The following is an 18,918-nucleotide window of genomic DNA, read 5'->3' as shown; positions in this document are numbered from 1 at the left end:
CAGTGATCAAATACCACCAAAAGAAAGCTCCAGGGTTCATACACATTTTCACCAATAAAATTCCATGACTTTTCCATGACTTCACGTAAATATTCATGACCTAATGTTTCATGAAATGTCTATGTATACATGTTAAATAAGAAGAAAATCCATGTCACACCCAGCATATTTTTACTAAAATAAATGACAATCTTTGTAGTGTACAGTACCTCTGCAGTAAGGGCTCTTTCACACGGGCGGTCCGATCAGATCCGCCTGTCAGTTTTTTAGGCGGATCTGATCGGATCCTCCATGCAGCTCTATGGGGCAGCGGGTGTCAGCGGAGACACCTCCGCTGACACCCGCTGCCATTCGCATCCGATCCTGTGCTGAAATCTGGACGGATGGAAACCCTATTTTTCCATCTGTTCAGTAATCGGAGCGGAGCGGATCTGATGAGAGCGGACAAGCGGTCCGCTCTCCTCCAATCCCCCATAGAGGGCAGCGGGGGCTGAGACACCTCCCTCTCCGCTCTGAAAGCGGAGACGGAGCTGTCATCCGCCCGGCTCAGCGGGGATCGCGGATCGATCCCCGCTGAGCAACACGGATCCGCCTGCGGAGGCGGACCGTGTGAAAGAGCCCTTAGGGTTTCGTTTCTGGATACAGCGTGACTCAAAATGGTCCCTTGTTTTACAGTGGATAAGATGGAAGCACCGCTGCCGCAGCTGGGAGCCGGTGTCACTTCAGGCGCACGGGTGAAAAAGCCAGCGATCAGATTGGAAGCTGTCAAGCATGCAGCTGCAGACTGGTGCTTTGCACCTTTAGCGTGGCTAGACAGCGCTGCCTCTCCCATGTTCGAAATGTCAAAAGTTTTACGACACACACTGTACATTTAGCGGACATGATACAGGAGGTGGTCAGAGGCTGCGGACATGATACAGTAGGTGGTCAGAGGCTGCGGACATGATACAGGAGGTGGTCAGAGGCTGCGGACATGATACAGGAGGTGGTCAGAGGCTGCGGACATGATACAGGAGGTGGTCAGAGGCTGCGGACATGATACAGGAGGTGGTCAGAGGCAGTGGACATGATACAGGAGGTGGTCAGAGGCTGTGAACATGATACAGGTGGTGGTCAGAGGCTGCGGACATGATACAGGAGGTGGTCAGAGGCTGCGGACATGATACAGGAGGTGGTCAGAGGCTGCGGACATGATACAAGAGAAGGTGAGAGACTACAGACATGATAGAAGATAGAAGAGCACAGGGGAAGCAGAGAGCACTGGAGGAGCTGAAGGGCACGGGGGGGGAGGGGGGACTGGAAAGCATTGCAGGGGGGTTGGAAGGCACGCAAAACGGTTACCGCCCCCTTCCGCATCATCACGTTCATGCGGCCGGCCTGCCCTCCAGTGACGCTTCCGCTGCCTCATCGGTTGATAATCTCCCGGCTGTTACTGCTGCTGCTAGTCAGTCACAGTGTCTCCAGGCAAACCGCGGCCGGCCCTCCCCGCTGCCTGATTGGGTCATCTCTTCGGCTGCTGCTGGCCAATGACAGCACGCGCATACCGCGGACCCAGAAGGACGCTAATACAGCGAAATGTAAATACAGTATGTGGCAATATAATTATAAAATAATTAAAATAATTAAGCATCTGCTTCCCGCTCCTCCACAGTAATTTAATTCCATGACTTTTCCAAAACCTAGTGTATTTCCTAATTTTCCATGACCTTTCCAGGCCTGGAAAGTGTCATCTAAAAATTCCAAAACTTTTCCAGGATTTCCATGACCGTATGAACCCTGAAGCTCTATTTGTGGGGAAAAAATGACACAAATTTGGTTTAGGTACAGTGTTGCATGACCGCGCAATTGTCATTCAAAATGCAACAGCGCTAAAAGATGAAAATTGGTCTGGGAAGGAAGGGGGTTTAAGTGCCCAGTATTGAGGTAGTTAAATAGTTACAGCAGGTTTTGATCCTTTTGAGATATAGGTTTTACATACATTAATAAAAGCCTCAACCTTCTAACTGTTACATCTGCTGGACAGCTTGTTCTGTTGAAAAACAACAGACGTACTGGCAGGATCACCAGATAAAAATAAAGGAAATAAAGCCTAACAAAGAAAACAAATGCAGCCACCACATCTGATGATAGGTAAGCTGCAGTTTAATAAATGTGGGTTTAATACCGCTTTAAAGCTCATAAAAAACGTACACCGTACATGGGGCCACATTACCCCACTGCCTGTGTCACAGAGACTTAGGGGGTCCTGACACATTCATGGGTGGCATGGATGTCTCAACACTTGTGGATCTCGGTAAGACATTCACTTATCTATGGGAAGACTAATGGTGCCCATGCAGTAGACAAAAAATCATTTAAAAACCTGTCAATTGGAAAGTTTGTTAGTTTTTCATCTAGTTTATGGGCACAAAAAAAAAAAAAAAAAAGAACAGGTTGGAAAATTCTGCCAAACTAACGATAAATTGAAAGGTGTGTTTCCCGCCCATTAAAAATTGAACTGTTGGTATTGTGCATACAAACCAGAAATAGATTCATTTACTTCCGTAGAATGATTCTGTCATTACATGATGTTGGAAATTGTTGGAAATTCGGTCATTACATGATGGCAACATCTTTTGCTCCCACGATCGTGTGTTCTTTTTTTAAAAAAACGTCTTCAAACGATTTTTTCGTCTTGTGTATAGTAAGCATAAGACAGGGCTTGACAAACTTTCCTGAAATCTAGGAGCCAGCTAAAAAAATTAGGAGCCAGTTTTTTTTTTTTTTAAACTAACAACCAAGCTTTATTTAATAAAACGGATACTAAATTTACACATAAATACGACTAGAACCCCACTCTCCTCTAGCGCAATTGGATGAAAACAGACTGTCTGTCTCTTTCCATCTGATGCCATCTGATCCGATCCACAGGATGGATAGAAAATAGAACCACCATCCGTCTGCTTTTGGAGGACAGGATCAGATGGCGGCAGATTACTGCTCCACAGAGGAGAATGAAGGGTCCGATCAGGTCTGCCTGAAAAACTGACAGGCGGACCTGATCAGACAGCCCGTGTGAAAGGGGCTATATATATTTTTTTTTTATTTATTTATTTATTTTTAATAATAATAATAGGAAAAAAAATATATATATTTTTTTATTTTTTTTAATAATTAAAAAGAAAAAAAATATTATTTAGTTTTTACATTTAAAAAATATATTAAATTAATAATAAATAACCACACTCCCTGTCAAAGGTAACTAACTGGACAGGGAGATGGTAATGCATTGTGAACAATCAGGCAGTGGATTACAGTACAGATTACAGTAATTACAACAGTCATTACTCCCGGCCACCACAAGAGGGCGCCAGTTCCCCATTGGAAGCCTCTCATCTCAAGTAGGCCGAAAAGCCGGGGCCTCAATTTTCAGACGGCCGGGAAGTCCGTGCACTCCGTGCGCGGAAGTCCGTGCAAAAATGACAGGACACTTTCTGCAGGGCACCCCAGGCGCCAGGTCGCTAATTCTAGTCGCAAATGCGACCTGGCGCCCGGGTTTTGTCGAGGCCTGGCATAAGACAACTAATAGAGATCTGTATATAAGGAATGCTACATATAAAATAATACAAAGCTAAAATCTTAAAAAATGCTTAAGTTCCGGATTAACCTGATAATTATATATTGATACTGTGCTGAATGTATTTTTATTATAAATTATATTGTTTAATCATAAATGACCAGGCCATTTTTTGCACTGCGTTATTTTAACGGACAATTGCACGGTTGTGCGATGCTGTACCCAAATAAAATTGCTTTTTTTTTTCCAATAAATAGAGCTTTCTTTTGGTGGTATTTGGTCACCTCTGCGGTTTTTATTTTTTGCGCTAACAAAAAAAGAGAGACAATTCTGAAAAAAAAAAAACTAAATTTTTCACTTTCTGCTATACAACATTCTCAATAAAAAAAATTTAGAAATTTTTTCATATCTTTAGGCCAATTTGTATTCCGCTTCATTTTTTGGGGAAAAAATCCCAATAAGCATATTTTGATTGGTTTGCGCAAAAGTTATCACGTCTACAAACTAGGGGAAAGATTTATGTAAGTTCTATTAATTTGATTTTTTTACAACACTTTTGACACTTTTGGGGGGACCAGTGACATTACTACAGTAATCAGTGCAAAAAATATGCACTGTTACTGTACCAATGACACTGGCAGGGAAGGGGTTAACCCAGGAGCAATAAAAGAATTAAATGTGAGCCTAGGGGTTTTTTTTTAACTGGGGGGAGGGGGGGGCTTGTGAAATCAAAACAGACCTGTGTTCCTAAATAGGAGGAACACAGGAGCTCTGCATTAATTCCTGAGAGGACAACAGTCTGCTGTGTTTACAACAGCAGACCGCCGTTCTCTCTTCACAGGAAGCGATCTCGGGTGCCCAAGGGCAATAGCGGCCGCCGGAAAAAGTGGATCGGCTTCCCCACTGGTGAGTGGGTGCGCGCCCCCAGGATCACTCCAGCAAACACAAGTCCCTCCCACTAACACTTCATTTCTGAAAAGCAAAACTGAACCAACCAAGTTAATCATTTTACAAAGGAAAGCTTAAATTGGAAATATTCAATATATTTTATTAAATCTTTGATCGAACATACCAATGTTGTTTTCATTTACATTCTGCCTACTAGTGTACAGTCAGGTCCGTAAATATTGGGACATTGACACAATTCTAATCTTTTTGGCTCTATACACCACCACAATGGATTTGAAATGAAACAAACAAGATTTGCTTTAACTGCAGACTTTCAGCTTTAATTTGAGGGTATTTACATCCAAATCAGGTGAACGGTGTAGGAATTACAACAGTTTGTATATGTGCCTCCCACTTTTTAAGGGACCAAAAGTAATGGGACAGATTAACAATCATAAATCAAACTTTCACTTTTTTAATACTTGGTTGCAAATCCTTTGCAGTCAATTACAGCCTGAAATCTGGAATGCATAGACATCACCAGACGCTGGGTTTCATCCCTGGTGATGCTCTGCCAGGCCTCTACTGCAACTGTCTTCAGTTCCTGCTTTTTCTTGGGGCATTTTCCCTTCAGTTTTTTTCTTCAGCAAGTGAAATGCATGCTCAATCGGATTCAGGTCAGGTGATTGACTTGGCCATTACATAACATTCCACTTCTTTCCCTTAAAAAACTATTTGGTTGCTTTTGCAGTATGCTTCGGGTCATTGTCCATCTGCACTGTGAAGCGCCGTCCAATGAGTTCTGAAGCATTTGTCTGAATATGAGCAGATAATATTGCCCGATACACTTCAGAATTCATCCTGCTGCTTTTGTCAGCAGTAACATCATCAATAAATACAAGAGAACCAGTTCCATTGGCAGCCATACATGCCCACGCCATGACACTACGACCACCATGCTTCACTGATGAGGTGGAATGCTTTGGATCATGAGCAGTTCCTTTCCTTCTCCATACTCTTCTCTTCCCATCACTCTGGTACAAGTTGATCTTGGTCTCATCTGTCTATAGGATGTTGGTCCAGAACTGTGAAGGCTTTTTTAGATGTTGTTTGGCAAACTCTAATCTGGCCTTCCTGTTTTTGAGGCTCACCAATGGTTTACATCTTGTGGTGAACGCTCTGCATTCACTCTGGTGAAGTCTTCTCTTGATTGTTGACTTTGACACACATACACCTACCTCCTGGAGAGTGTTCTTGATCTGGCCAACTGTTGTGAAGGATGTTTTCTTCACCAGGGAAAGAATTCTTCGGTCATGCACCACAGTTGTTTTCCGTGGTCTTCCGGTGTTGCTGAGCTCACCAGTGCGTTCTTTCTTTTTAAGGCTGTTCCAAACAGTTGATTTGGCCACACCTAATGTTTTTGCTATCTCTCTGATGGGTTTGTTTTGTTTTTTCAGCCTAATGATGGCTTGCTTCACTGATAGTGACAGCTCTTTGGATCTCATATTGAGAGTTGACAGCAACATATTCCAAATGCAAATAGCACACTTGAAATGAACTCTGGACCTTTTATCTGCTCCTTGTAAATGGGATAATGAGGAAATAACACACACCTGGCCATGGAACAGCTGAGCAGCCAATTGTCCCATTACTTTTGGTCCCTTAAAAAGTGGGAGGCACATATACAAACTGTTGTAATTCCTACACCTTTCACCTGATTTGGATGAAAACACCCTCAAATTAAAGCTGAAAGTCTGCAGTTAAATCACATCTTGTTTGTTTCATTTCAAATCCATTATAGAGCCAATAAGATTAGAATTGTGCCGATGTCCCAATATTTATGGACCTGACTGTATATGTAGTGTATACTACATTCAATGCATACTTCTGGTGATAAATTTCAGTCATCAGTGGGTTTATGTTAGTTCTCAACTACTTTGAATACCTCACATGGTTGTGTCACAGTTTAGCCAGCCCCATGGCAATTGCAGATCTAAATAGAGGCCAAAATGGAGCAGTCTTTGGTGGGTGGGAGAAGTCCCAAGTTTCTGAGGTGCGCAAATAACTCTGCATTTTTTTTAAAGTCAAAGGCCATCTAGTTAAAAAAAGGAAGCGATTTTTGTTTATTACTGCAAAGGATAGAATGGTCTAGTTCAACTTTAAGGCCCCATGCACACGGGGCGTTCAAAAAAACGTACGTCCAAGCTAGTTATAACGCCGGGAAAAACCGGCGTTAAAAACGCGCGTTAAACAGCGTTTCTCAAATTATGTTAATGAGCGTTAAGCCGCGTTAAGCCGCGTCAGCGCTAAATAGCGTTTTTTTAAAAAATCAGTCCTCCTCCATTTTCCACACCCAAAATAACCACAATGCAATGTGTGGAAGCCATTTTGGTAGGAGAGAGAGAGAGGAGAGAGCATTTTCAGATCGGTTGAGAGTGTTTCTTGTATTTTCGGAGTATTTTTTGCATTTCTGAGTCATGGATCCTGTTATGCAGAAGGTTGATGAGGCGATCCTGCTCATCATCTTGAGAAGGATGCGTAGAAGGAGACAGTTGGAGGAGGAGAATGAGAGGAGCATACGGCGAAGGTTCTGGGTGCATCCTGTCATGTTGCAGCGTCTGTCCGTGGGGTACTTTACCACCATGTACACCCAACTCCGCATGTATCCGGACAAGTGGTACAACTTCTCACGTATGTCCGTTCCGCTTTTCGATGACCTGCTGGAGAAGCTCAGGCCAAGGCTATCCAGGATGGACACGAACATGCGAAGCAGTGTGTCACCGGAGGAAAGGCTGCTTGTGACACTTCGGTAAGTGAAATCATTTGTGGGTGTTTTGTATAGGGTTAGTACTTGGGTTAAGAGGGTTAGGTGGTGAGGTCCTAGTTAAAACATTTTCAATGTATTTTTGAAAGATAGATGTAATATGTAATCATTTTTTATTTTTATTTTAGGTTTCTTGCTACTGGCCAAAGCTTTGTCTCCTTACACCACTATTTTCTGCTCGGTGTCTCCACGGTGGCCAAAATTGTTAAGGAGACATGTGCGGCAATATGGGAGCAGTTGAAGGAGGTGGTCATGCCGGAGCCGGCTGAAGAGATGTGGGAAGCAGTTGTCGACGAATTTTGGGAGAAAACCCAGTTCCCCAACTGTATCGGTGCCCTTGATGGAAAACACATCAGGGTGAAGAAGCCCCCCCATTCCGGCTCTGCATACTTTAACTACAAGAAATATTTTTCTGTGGTACTCCTGGCATTGTCTGATGCCCATCTTCAATTCCTTGCTGTTGATGTAGGAGCATATGGCAGCCAGGGTGATGCCCGCATCTTTCGAGAATCGGCCTTTGGACGTCGGCTACACGAAGGACGACTCAACATACCAACAAGCAGGCCGCTACCGTGTACTGAGGAACCAAGCTTGCCATTGGTCATGGTGGCCGACGAAGCATTTGGACTGGCAGAAAATCTGATGAGGCCATACAGTGGCTATGGACTGAGTCACACCAAACGTATATTCAATTATCGGCTGAGCCGAGCTCGTCGTGTTGTGGAGTGTGCGTTTGGTGTGTGCTCAGCAAAATGGAGGGTTTTGCTGTCATGTATGCAACTGGATGTTGACAATGCCACCAAGGTTGTCCTGGCCTGCTGTGTTTTGCACAATTTCCTAAGGAGAAGCGACAGGAGCAGCGTTGAACCAGAGCCACGTAACCCCATGCACCGCGTGCAGTTTATGGACTTACGAACAACAGCACGAGTCATGACCATCAGAGATAAGTTTGCGGATTTCTTTGTCTCGCCTGATGGGGAAGTGGCATGGCAGGATAATTTTGTCTAAAATCATTCATCTTGTAAACTTTGTGATATCTTCACATACAGCTTTTATTAAACATGTATGTCAGTTCTTTTGATGTCTATCATTCTTCCATTGTTCTAGTTCAATGTTGCATGTGGCAAGTGTGTGCCAGCCCAATGGCCTGTGCATACACTTGCCACATGCAGAAGAAGGAGGGGGGTTTCCTTCTGCATGTGGCAAGTGTGTGCCAGCCCTGGCCTGTGCATACACTTGCCAAATGCAGAAGAAGGAGGGGGGTTTCCTTCTGCATGTGGCAAGTGTGTGCCAGCCCTGGCCTGTGCATACACTTGCCACATGCAGAAGAAGGAGGGGGGTTTCCTTCTGCATGTGGCAAGTGTGTGCCAGCCCAATGGCTTGTGCATACACTTGCCACATGCAGAAGAAGGAGGGGGGTTTCCTTCTGCATGTGGCAAGTGTGTGCCAGCCCAATGGCCTGTGCATACACTTGCCACATGCAGAAGAAGGAGGGGGGTTTCCTTCTGCATGTGGCAAGTGTGTGCCAGCCCAATGGCTTGTGCATACACTTGCCACATGCAGAAGAAGGAGGGGGGTTTCCTTCTGCATGTGGCAAGTGTGTGCCAGCCCAATGGCCTGTGCATACACTTGCCACATGCAGAAGAAGGAGGGGGGTTTCCTTCTGCATGTGGCAAGTGTGTGCCAGCCCAATGGCCTGTGCATACACTTGCCACATGCAGAAGAAGGAGGGGGGTTTCCTTCTGCATGTGGCAAGTGTGTGCCAGCCCAATGGCCTGTGCATACACTTGCCACATGCAGAAGAAGGAGGGGGGTTTCCTTCTGCATGTGGCAAGTGTGTGCCAGCCCAATGGCCTGTGCATACACTTGCCACATGCAGAAGAAGGAGGGGGGTTTCCTTCTGCATGTGGCAAGTGTGTGCCAGCCCAATGGCCTGTGCATACACTTGCCACATGCAGAAGAAGGAGGGGGGTTTCCTTCTGCATGTGGCAAGTGTGTGCCAGCCCAATGGCTTGTGCATACACTTGCCACATGCAGAAGAAGGAGGGGGGTTTCCTTCTGCATGTGGCAAGTGTGTGCCAGCCCAATGGCCTGTGCAGATGTACTTCTATTTCAACATACAACTTTAAAAAAAAATGAGGCAAAATATCATTTCAAAAAAAGGTTTTTATTCAAATAAACACAAAAAAAAGAAAAAAATCACAAATGCTGGTAGGTGTATCCTGACTGATCGTCCTGGCTTGACCGCGGTGACTTTGAACGTGGATAGCTGATGTCAGGATGCGAGTGGGTGGCTTGGACATGTCGTTCCTGCGCAACCTCATGGTGGTAAGGGGGTCCAGGTAAGTTTGGGGGAGGGAACTGGGTAGGTGGTTGGGAGAAATCAATGGAGGAGTGGGGTGGGAAATAGGAGGGCGTGGACAAGACAGGTGTTGGGTGGCGTTGCGGAGGGGACAAGGTAGGTAGGTGGCGTTGCGGAGGGGGGCGGTATTGAAAGTGGGGTGTTAGCGTTGCTGAGGTCACAGAGGGCATTGGGGGATCAAGAAAAGTGTTGAATGGATCGTTTGATGGTGGCGGGCCACCACTTAGTTTTGCATGCCTATATTGTGTCATGATGGCGAGCACACGATCCATACAAAGCTTTTCTTCAGGTCCCCCAATGTCCTCCAGGATGTAGTATGCAGCACGGCAGAAGGCGGCGCGTGAGTTGCCAGGATCGAGGAACACATCCCCACTGCGCCTCTCCTGCCGCACTTCCTGCAGCAACGCTAACACCCCGTCCTCGTTTTGAGGGACAATACCGCCACCCCTCTGACGCTGATTGCGGCCACGGCCACGCACAGCGCCACGGCCACGCACACATACCTCGTTGCCACGAACGGGTACCTCGCCACGGCCACGCCCCACACCACTATCGGGAATTTCTTCCACAACACATTCCTGGTCCCTGGATTCCTGTTAAGAAAGAAAAAGGTTCAGTTTGTCACATACATACAATGAAGAAAAGAATGGCAGACAGACTAGACAGACACTAACCTGTATTGTGGATTCATCGCAGACATGAGATCCACTGGATTGGATCGTCATGTCACTGTTTTCAGTGGCAGCACTGGGGGGTCTGTCCTCTGGTTCTTCAACCACCTCCTGACTAGCATCCTGAGTCAGGTCCGCAATATTAGATGTTGTCCTGAAAAATATGTAAAAAAAAATGGCTGCAGAATAGCAATACATTCACAGAAAACGATGCTCTGAGCACCCCTATATGTAAGTCAAAAATACAGTATGTGCGACTTACTCTCTACTGCTGGCTATCATTGCTTGACGCAGGAATGCCAGGTGGTTGTGGTACACGTGTCTTCTTTTGTGGGAGGCAGCTGCACCACTTGTGTTAGCTTTTTCCTCCTCTGTCAGATCCCTCCTGACCCGATCACGCAGGGACTTCCACCTCTTTTGGAAAATTTTGCCTAAGAAGAAAAGTGAAGTAAGGTTAAAATATGCATTCTTTGTAATTATACAGCACACAAGTCATGCATTTCTGAAAAACTTACTTCTTTCCTTCTTCTCTGCGGTGCTCAATCGGTCCCAGCCTGGTGTTAGGGCTTCAGATATATCCATCCAGGTTTTTGATTTTTTAATCCTGTCACTATAGAAGGGATGGGAGACATCCCACAGCTCTGGATGGGCCTCAACTGCAGAGATAAGCACTGTCTGACCTATATCAGCAGCCATTGTCCCTCTCTCTCCTGTATGTCCACACAGACACACCCACCCACCCACACGGCTGAGCAAAGGACACTTGGGAAATGTAAAAATGCATTTCCTGTGTTTTTACTCCATTACAGTGACCAATCACATTTCTGAAAATTTCTACAGCTTAATAACGCCGGACGCTGGAAAACGCCGATAAAAACGTTAAATAGCGCTAAATAGCGTCAAGCGCTTTTAACGCTCTAACGCTGGGCCTCAGAACGCGCAGGCCGTGGGTTCTTGTTGCAGCTGAAAAACGCTTAGGCCACTTACAGCTTAAAAACGTCTTTGTGTGCATGAGGCCATAGAATAACATGGAGGGGTGTTTTTAGGCTGCAAGAGGAAAACGTCTGACGCTGCTTACAGCGGCGTTAAAAACGCCCCGTGTGCATGGGGCCTTATGATGACTGCAAGACTTTCAATAAACAACTTCTTCTGACAGCCTACAGTCATTACGTATTGGGCAACAATGTTGTCGTATCATAGGAAATGACATAGGCACAGCTTGCTTGAGTCTTATCCCTCAACTCATGTCAGCCCTGATGCTCCTCTAGTATTGTATATTTTAGCAAGAGAGAACCAACCTTGACTCCAATACACGAACATGATACAGAAATTGCTAATTAGGACCAACAAATTACCTCCACATATAAAAAATGTTGGTGCCTTTGAACATGTAGGTGCAAGTCCCGATTGTCAATTATCTAGTGCTTGCCATTCACATAAAAATTTGTCAGTACAGTTACCAAAAATTTTCAAACTTGAAGAAAATTATAAGTAAATATATTTGGCCACCAGGATCTCAAACTGTCTTCGGACTCCTCCTGAGTATTACCTGATCTTTATGTGCTCTCTCTCTCTTTCTATATATATATATATATATATATATATATATATATATATATATAATCATACATACACACACAGTATATATATATATTGTGACAGGAAGTCAGGTAAATCTGTGTATGTAGTCACAGACAGGAGATACATTTCCACCTGGTTTAGAAAATTCACCAATTACTATAGGGTGTCGGCTGCAGAGGTAGCCAGAAATGTCTAAGGATGTTGAACAGACTTCAGCTGTTCAGAATGAGGAAATTAAGGCCTCTATAATTTGTCCAGAGGAAGTCTATGGATTGCTGCCTCCTGACGCTGTGTGAGCTGGGGAGAGGAGGACAGTCAGATGTGTGCCTCCCGACACTGTGTGAGCCTGGGAGAAGGACTGCTGCCTCCTGACGCCGTGTGGGTAGAGGAGGACAGTCAGATGTGTGCCTCCCGACGCTGTGTGAGCATGGGAGAAGGACTGCTGCCTCCTGACGCCGTGTGGGTAGAGGAGGACAGTCAGATGTGTGCCTGCCGACGCTGTGTGAGCATGGGAGAAGACCTCCTGAAGTGATGTGCGCTGAGGAGGGTAAAAAGTGTGAAGACTACTCAAGGTGAGGTCTTGGATTGTTTCTATGTGGAAAGAAATAAATGAACTGTTTGCTATGTGAAGAGACAAGCAAAGGAATGGTTGCTATGTGAAGAGACAAACAAAGGCATGTGTTCTATGTGAAGAGAAAAGGGACATGTTCAATGGACATTTGTCATGTGAAGAGAAAATAAATGGACTATTGAGTGTCTGCTGTAGGATCAGCAAAGTTTGCCCAACAGTAGGTTGGAGACAGACTCCGTAGGTAGGTTCCTGTATGTGAGAAGGTAGCCGGCCACAGTGGCAAGGATTTATTTTGTGTTTTATTTTTATTTTGCTGTTTTTGAGGCTTGCACTTGTGTGAAGAAAATTGCATGAATAAACCAAAACTGTTTGCAACCACTTCTCGGCTATCTCCCTGTGTAACGAATCCCCCCAAGGGGGCATCCACGCCCGCCACCGAGCTAATCCCTCACAATATATATATATATTTACTTTATCTCAATGTATGATGCAAATAAAAACTAAGAGAAAAGACATGCTTGATCATTTCCGCTTTGACCCTTCTTAGACAATTTGGTGGCACTTGTACCTACCACTGTCGTCTTGATTTAAAACATGGTATGAAGCAACTGAATAAACCTAGTACAATATAAAAATTCCTTATGCAGAAGATTAACACAACACAGCTATACTCTATACTCAGGAACGAGTGACAGCGATCCCAGAAACAGCTAACAAGATCAAGATTGAGTACAATGGAAACGTGCAATGGTTGGGCAAAGCATTAGATGTGTAGCACGTACATAGAGCACACTGTAGATTCGAGGGAGACTACTAACTGGCATCTCAAGGTCAAAGCAATACTTTTAAAAGCCAAGGCATATTACTGTAGGGGAGGTAATGGTGTTTATTTCAGCAGACCTGAGAATATAACTCATGGTGAGGGCTGCACAAGGTTATTTTGTTCATATAAATGTGACAGCTGAAAAAAAAAAAAAGATGCATCTGATAGATCTACCCTATACAACAGGAATACAAAAAAAAGACAGAAATACGGACAATTTTCATTTATAGATAATATCTAAAGAAATCACTATCATTTTACTGAAGAATAAATTATCCATACTGTAATAAATGAAAACTCTGCATAGCCTTCCGCTTTACATATCTATTATCTTTAATATGTTTAAACTTCCCTTCTTAATTCAAGGGACCTTCATCACACTAGTGTAGCTTTCTTGTAAATCTAAAAACCTGTAAAGTCATTAAATGAAATGAACTAGTGAAAAAGAAATATAAAAAGTCACCAAAAGTACAAACGTTTATTTCAGACAGGGTGCTTGTATGGTAGTGTAAGTAGTATGAAATAAATACTGTATGGTATAGAGCTGCCTTCAGTTTGAGTGTAGAAACTTATTAAATGTGAAATTAAAGGTGTAGTGAGGCGCTACTACTATACCATGAGCATATAGGAATACCAAAAAAAAAAAAAAAAAATGCAAAAACAAGACTAGCACTAATCGCAATTGAAAAAATTCCACCCACTGTGAAGTGAGACAAACAGAAACTGGAGATACATATATACAGTCAGGTCCATAAATATTGGGACATTGGCTCTATACACCACCACAATGGATTTAACTGCAGAGTTTCAGCTTTAATTTGAGGGTATTTACATCCAAATCAGGTGAACGGTGTAGGAATTACAACAGCTTGTATATGTGCCTCCCACTTTTTAAGGGGCCAAAAGTAATGGGACAATTGGCTGCTCAGCTGTTTCATGGCCAGGTGTGTGTTATTCCCTCATTATCCCATTTACTGTACAAGGAGCTGTTCAAATCACCACATCAATGTCTATATAGACTTGCCTACTAGAGCAGGGGTTTCCAATCTTTCTAAACAAAAGGCCAACTTAGGTCTAAAACAATGTGACTCTGCTTCTAACTATTGCTTGATTTCCATACATTACAGGAATGAAGTACAAATCATGTACAAAGCAGGCATATATAGCACAATCTCTGCAATGATCACAATGCGTAATCTTTAATCAGCATCATAAAATTGGAACTTTAGGTTCATTATATATATATATATATATATATATATATATATATATATATATATACACACACACTGTATATGCATATTAGCTCCTAACGCATGCATAGCATAGTTGCAGGAACAAGCACATAAGTAATGCAAGCAAAAGCAAAGTAGCAGATGTTCGTATCCACTTATGGAAGAGCAGTTGTTATAGATGAGTCATTTTGTAGCAATTTGCAGTTCAAAAGAAGAAAAGTACTTCAGCAATCAAAGGCCATCATGTTACAAAAAATGCAAAGCTATATTAAATTCATTACACATAAACACAATTCACGTAGCATGCTGAGCAATTTAAAACATAAGTAGGCAAAGGATCTTAATAATTTGAAGTACAAATCCCAACAATTCTGATAGTTCAGTTTTATTATACTAAATATTTCATAATAGCCATAAATAGATTTTATTGCTGTATGTATCCCCACTGGGGAGATTCACCCATATTTTTGTACTATTAACTAATGTCACTGAGAAAGAAAGCGAAGTGAAATCCAAGAGGGGACAGCACCACAAGGGACACCTCATTGAATGTAATTACCGTCTCTTGTGCTGAATTTGAAATAAACGTATGCTTTCAATATCTTATAACCATGTAAATCGGAACATTTACCAAGTATAAAGTAGGTGTTATTCCAATTTGGTTGCAAAAGTGAAAAAAAAGAAATTAATATACACACACAATATATTGTCCAAAGTATTGGGACGCCTGCCTTTACATGCACATGAACATGAACTTTAATGGCATCCCAGTCCATAGAGTTCAATATTGAGTTGGCCCACCCTTGGCAGTCTTCCAGATGCGCATTTGTGAGGTCAGGCACTGATGTTAAAACGAGAAGGCCTGCCTCACAGTCTTCACTTTAATTCATCCCAAAGGTGTTCTATTGGATAGAGGTCAGGACTCTGTGCAAGCCAGTCAAGTTCCTCCACCCCAAACTCGCTCATCCGTGTCTTTATGGACCTTGCTTTGTGCACTGGTCCAAATCATTTGGTGGAGGGGGGGGGGGTTATGGTGTGGGGTTGTTTTTCAGGGGTTGGGCTTGGCCCCCTAGTTCCAGTGACGAGAGCTCTTAAGGTGTCAGCATACCAAGACATTTTGGGCAATTTTATGCTCCCATTTTGAGGAGACAGTTTGGGGATGGTCCCTTCCTGTTCCAACATGACTGCGCACCAGTGCACAAAGCAAGGTCCACAAAGACATGGATGAGCGAATTTGGGGTGCAGGAACTTTACTAGCCTACAAAGAGTCCTGACCTCAACCTGATAGAACACCTTTGGGATGAATTAGAATGGAGACTGCGAGCCAGGTCTTTTTGTTCAACATCAGTGCCTGACCTCAGAAATGCGGTTCTTGAAGAATCATTCCTAAACCTTGTGTACAGCCTTTCCAGAAGAGTTGAAACTGTTCTAGCTGCAAAGGGTGGGCCAACTCAATATTGAACCCTACAGACTAACACAGAGTCCATTAAAGTGTCTAAAAAGGCAGGTGTCCCAATACTTTTCACAACAGTGTGTATACATACACTGATCAAAAAAATTAAAGGAACACTTTTTAATCAGAGTATAGCATCAAGTCAATTAAACTCCTGGGATATTGATCTGGTAAGTTAAGTAGCAGAGGGAATTGTTAATCGGTTTCAGCTGCTTTGGGGTTAATGAAATTACAAACAGGTGCACTAGATGGGAACAATGAGACCTCCAAATTAGGAACTGTTTTACAAGTGGAGGCCACTGACAATTTATTCCCTACTCCGCTTTTCTGACTGTTTTTCACTAGTTTTGCATTTGGCTGGTGTCAGTGTTGCTACCAGTAGCATGAGGCGATACCTGGACCCTATAGAGGTTGCACAGGCAGTCCAACTCCTCCAGGATGGCACATCAATACGTGCCAGAAGGTTTGCTGTGTCTCCCAGCACAGTCTCAAGCGCATGGAAGAGATTCCAGGAGACAGACGGTTGGTCTAGGAGAGCTGGACAGGGTCATAGATAGTCCTTAACCCATCAGCAGGACCAGTATCTGCTCCTTTGTGCAAGGAGGAACAGAATGAACACTGCAAGTGCCCAACAAAATTACCTCCAGCAGGCCACTGGTGTTATGTTTTTGACCAACTAATCAGAAACAGACTTCATGAGGGTGGCCTGAGGGTCGGTGATGGTCCGGGGAAACAAACCCATGGAGGGACTCACAGACCTCTACAGGCTAGACAATGGCACCCTGACTGACGTTAGGTATCGGAATAAATACCTTGAACCCATTGTCAGGCCCTACGCTGGTGCAGTGGGTTCTGGATTTCTTCTGGTGTATGAATATACCTGGCCTCATGTGGCGAGAGTATGCAGCCAGTTTCTGAAGGATGAAGGAATTTATACCATTGAATGGCCCACACGCTCACCTGACCTAAATCCAATAGAACACCTCTGGGACATTATGTTTCGGTCCATCCAACGCCACTGGGTTTCACCTGTCTGTTCAGGAGCTCAGTCATGCTCTGGTCCAGATCTGGGAGGAAATACCCCAGGACACCATCTGTTGTCTCATTAGAAGCAAGCCTCAAAGTTGTCAGGCATGCATACAAGTACATTGGGTCCATACAAACTACTATAATTTCGAATATCATTTTGAGTTGCTGCAATGAAATTTCAACAAAATCTGCTAGCCTGCTGCATCATTTTTCTCACTTTGATTGTCGGGTGTCTTTGAATTCAGCCCTCTGTAGGTTGATCATTTTCATTTCTATCAAACGAGGTGGCATCCTTTCGTTCCTAACAAATTACCCAGTCCATATCAGTATAGATATCTAGCATGGTATTTTTCCCCATTGAGATTGTGTTTTTAAAGTGTTCCTTTAATTTTTTGAGCAGTATATATATATATATATATATATATATATATATATACATATACACACACACACACACACACACACACATACGCATACAGTACCGTGCACAAGTCTTAGGCAGGTGAAAAATGCTGTAAATTAAGAATACCTTCAGAAAAAGAAGTGTTAATAGTTTATTTTTGTTAATTAAATTGGAAAGTACATGAACAGAAGAGAAATCCAAATTGAATCAATATTTGGTGTGATCCCCCTTTGCTTTCAATACAGCATCAATTCTTCATTTCTTATAGGTACACTTGCACACCGTTTTTGAAGTAACTTGGCAACATATTAGAGAACTAACTGCAGATCTTCTGTGGACCTAGGCTGCCGCAGATCCTACTGTCTCTTCATGTAATCCCAGACAGACTAAATGATGTTGAGATTAGGGCTCCGTGGGAGTCAAACCGTCACTTCCAGGACTCCTTGTTCTTTACACTGAAGATAGTTCTTAATGACATTGGCTGTATGTTCGGGTTGTTGTCCTGCTGCAGAAAAAAAATGGGGCAAATCGCACATTCCCCTGATGGTATGACATGATGCATAAGTATCTGCCTGTATTTCTCAGCATTGAAGATACCATTGATCCTGACCAAATCTCCAACTCCATTTGCAGAAATGAAGCTCTAACTTGCAAGGAACCTTCACCATGCCTCACTGTTGCTTGCAGACAATCAATGTATCCCTCTTCAGCCCAGCACCAACAAACTGCTTTTGCTACAGCCAAATAGATCAAATTTTGATTTATCTGTCCAGAGCACCTGCTGCCATTTTTATACACCCCCGTTCCTATGTTCTCGGGCAGAGGACATGGAAACAAGGCTAAGCGACTCAACTAAGCATGAAAACATAGGAACTGGGGTGCAGATAAAGGGAAGCAGAAGCTCTGGAGTGATGAATTAAATTGTTCAATGAGGAGTCAAAAATGTTCAATGATCAATGGTGTCCTCAGTGGTGCCGCTGAGCCTGTGTATGCCAGCGGAGCTGTCAGAAGGAGTGGATGGCTCCGTCCTGACAGTGTGAGTCACAGAAAGGGGCACGCTGTGGTCTCTCTGCATTGAAAGGGGACACGCTGTGGTCATTCTGCATTGAAAGGGGGCACGCTGTGGTCAGTCTGCAATGAAAGGGGGCACGCTGTGGTCTCTCTGCATTGAAAGGGGGCACGCTGTGGTCAGTCTGCATTGAAAGGGGGCACGCTGTGGTCACTCTGCATTGAAAGGGGGCACGCTGTGGTCACTCAGCATTGAAAGGGGGCACGCTGTGGTCACTCTGCATTGAAAGGGGGCACGCTGTGGTCAGTCTGCATTGAAAGGGGACACGCTGTGGTCATTCTGCATTGAAAGGGGGCACGCTGTGGTCAGTCTGCAATGAAAGGTGACACGCTGTGGTCTCTCTGCATTGAAAGGGGGCACGCTGTGGTCAGTCTGCATTGAAAGGGGGCATGCTGTGGTCACTCTGCATTGAAAGGGGGCACGCTGTGGTCAGTCTGCATTGAAAGGGGGCAC

The 18,918-nt window shown here is 43.9% G+C and overlaps 2 protein-coding genes across 2 annotated transcripts in view; one reads left to right on the top strand and one right to left on the bottom strand.

The window, feature by feature from the left end:
- ANO10 (anoctamin 10) overlaps window positions 1–18,918 on the bottom strand; it is a 164,381-nt gene that overhangs the window by 42,524 nt on the left and 102,939 nt on the right. The gene's annotated exons all lie outside the window — the stretch shown is intronic.
- On the top strand, window positions 7,087–8,276 carry LOC309555581 (uncharacterized protein; the record flags this gene model as incomplete). The annotated part of the gene is made up of 2 exons (XM_082257640.1): window positions 7,087–7,253; window positions 7,397–8,276. The coding sequence occupies 2 exons, from the start codon at window positions 7,087–7,089 to the stop codon at window positions 8,274–8,276; spliced, it is 1,047 nt and encodes a 348-aa protein (XP_082113766.1).

This window comes from Pelophylax lessonae (assembly GCF_965119305.1).
Source record: "Pelophylax lessonae genome assembly, chromosome: 5".
Classification (NCBI taxonomy): domain Eukaryota; kingdom Metazoa; phylum Chordata; class Amphibia; order Anura; family Ranidae; genus Pelophylax; species Pelophylax lessonae.
The sequence above is the reverse complement of the archived record's forward strand: the minus strand, read 5'-3'. Positions and strand labels throughout refer to the sequence as shown.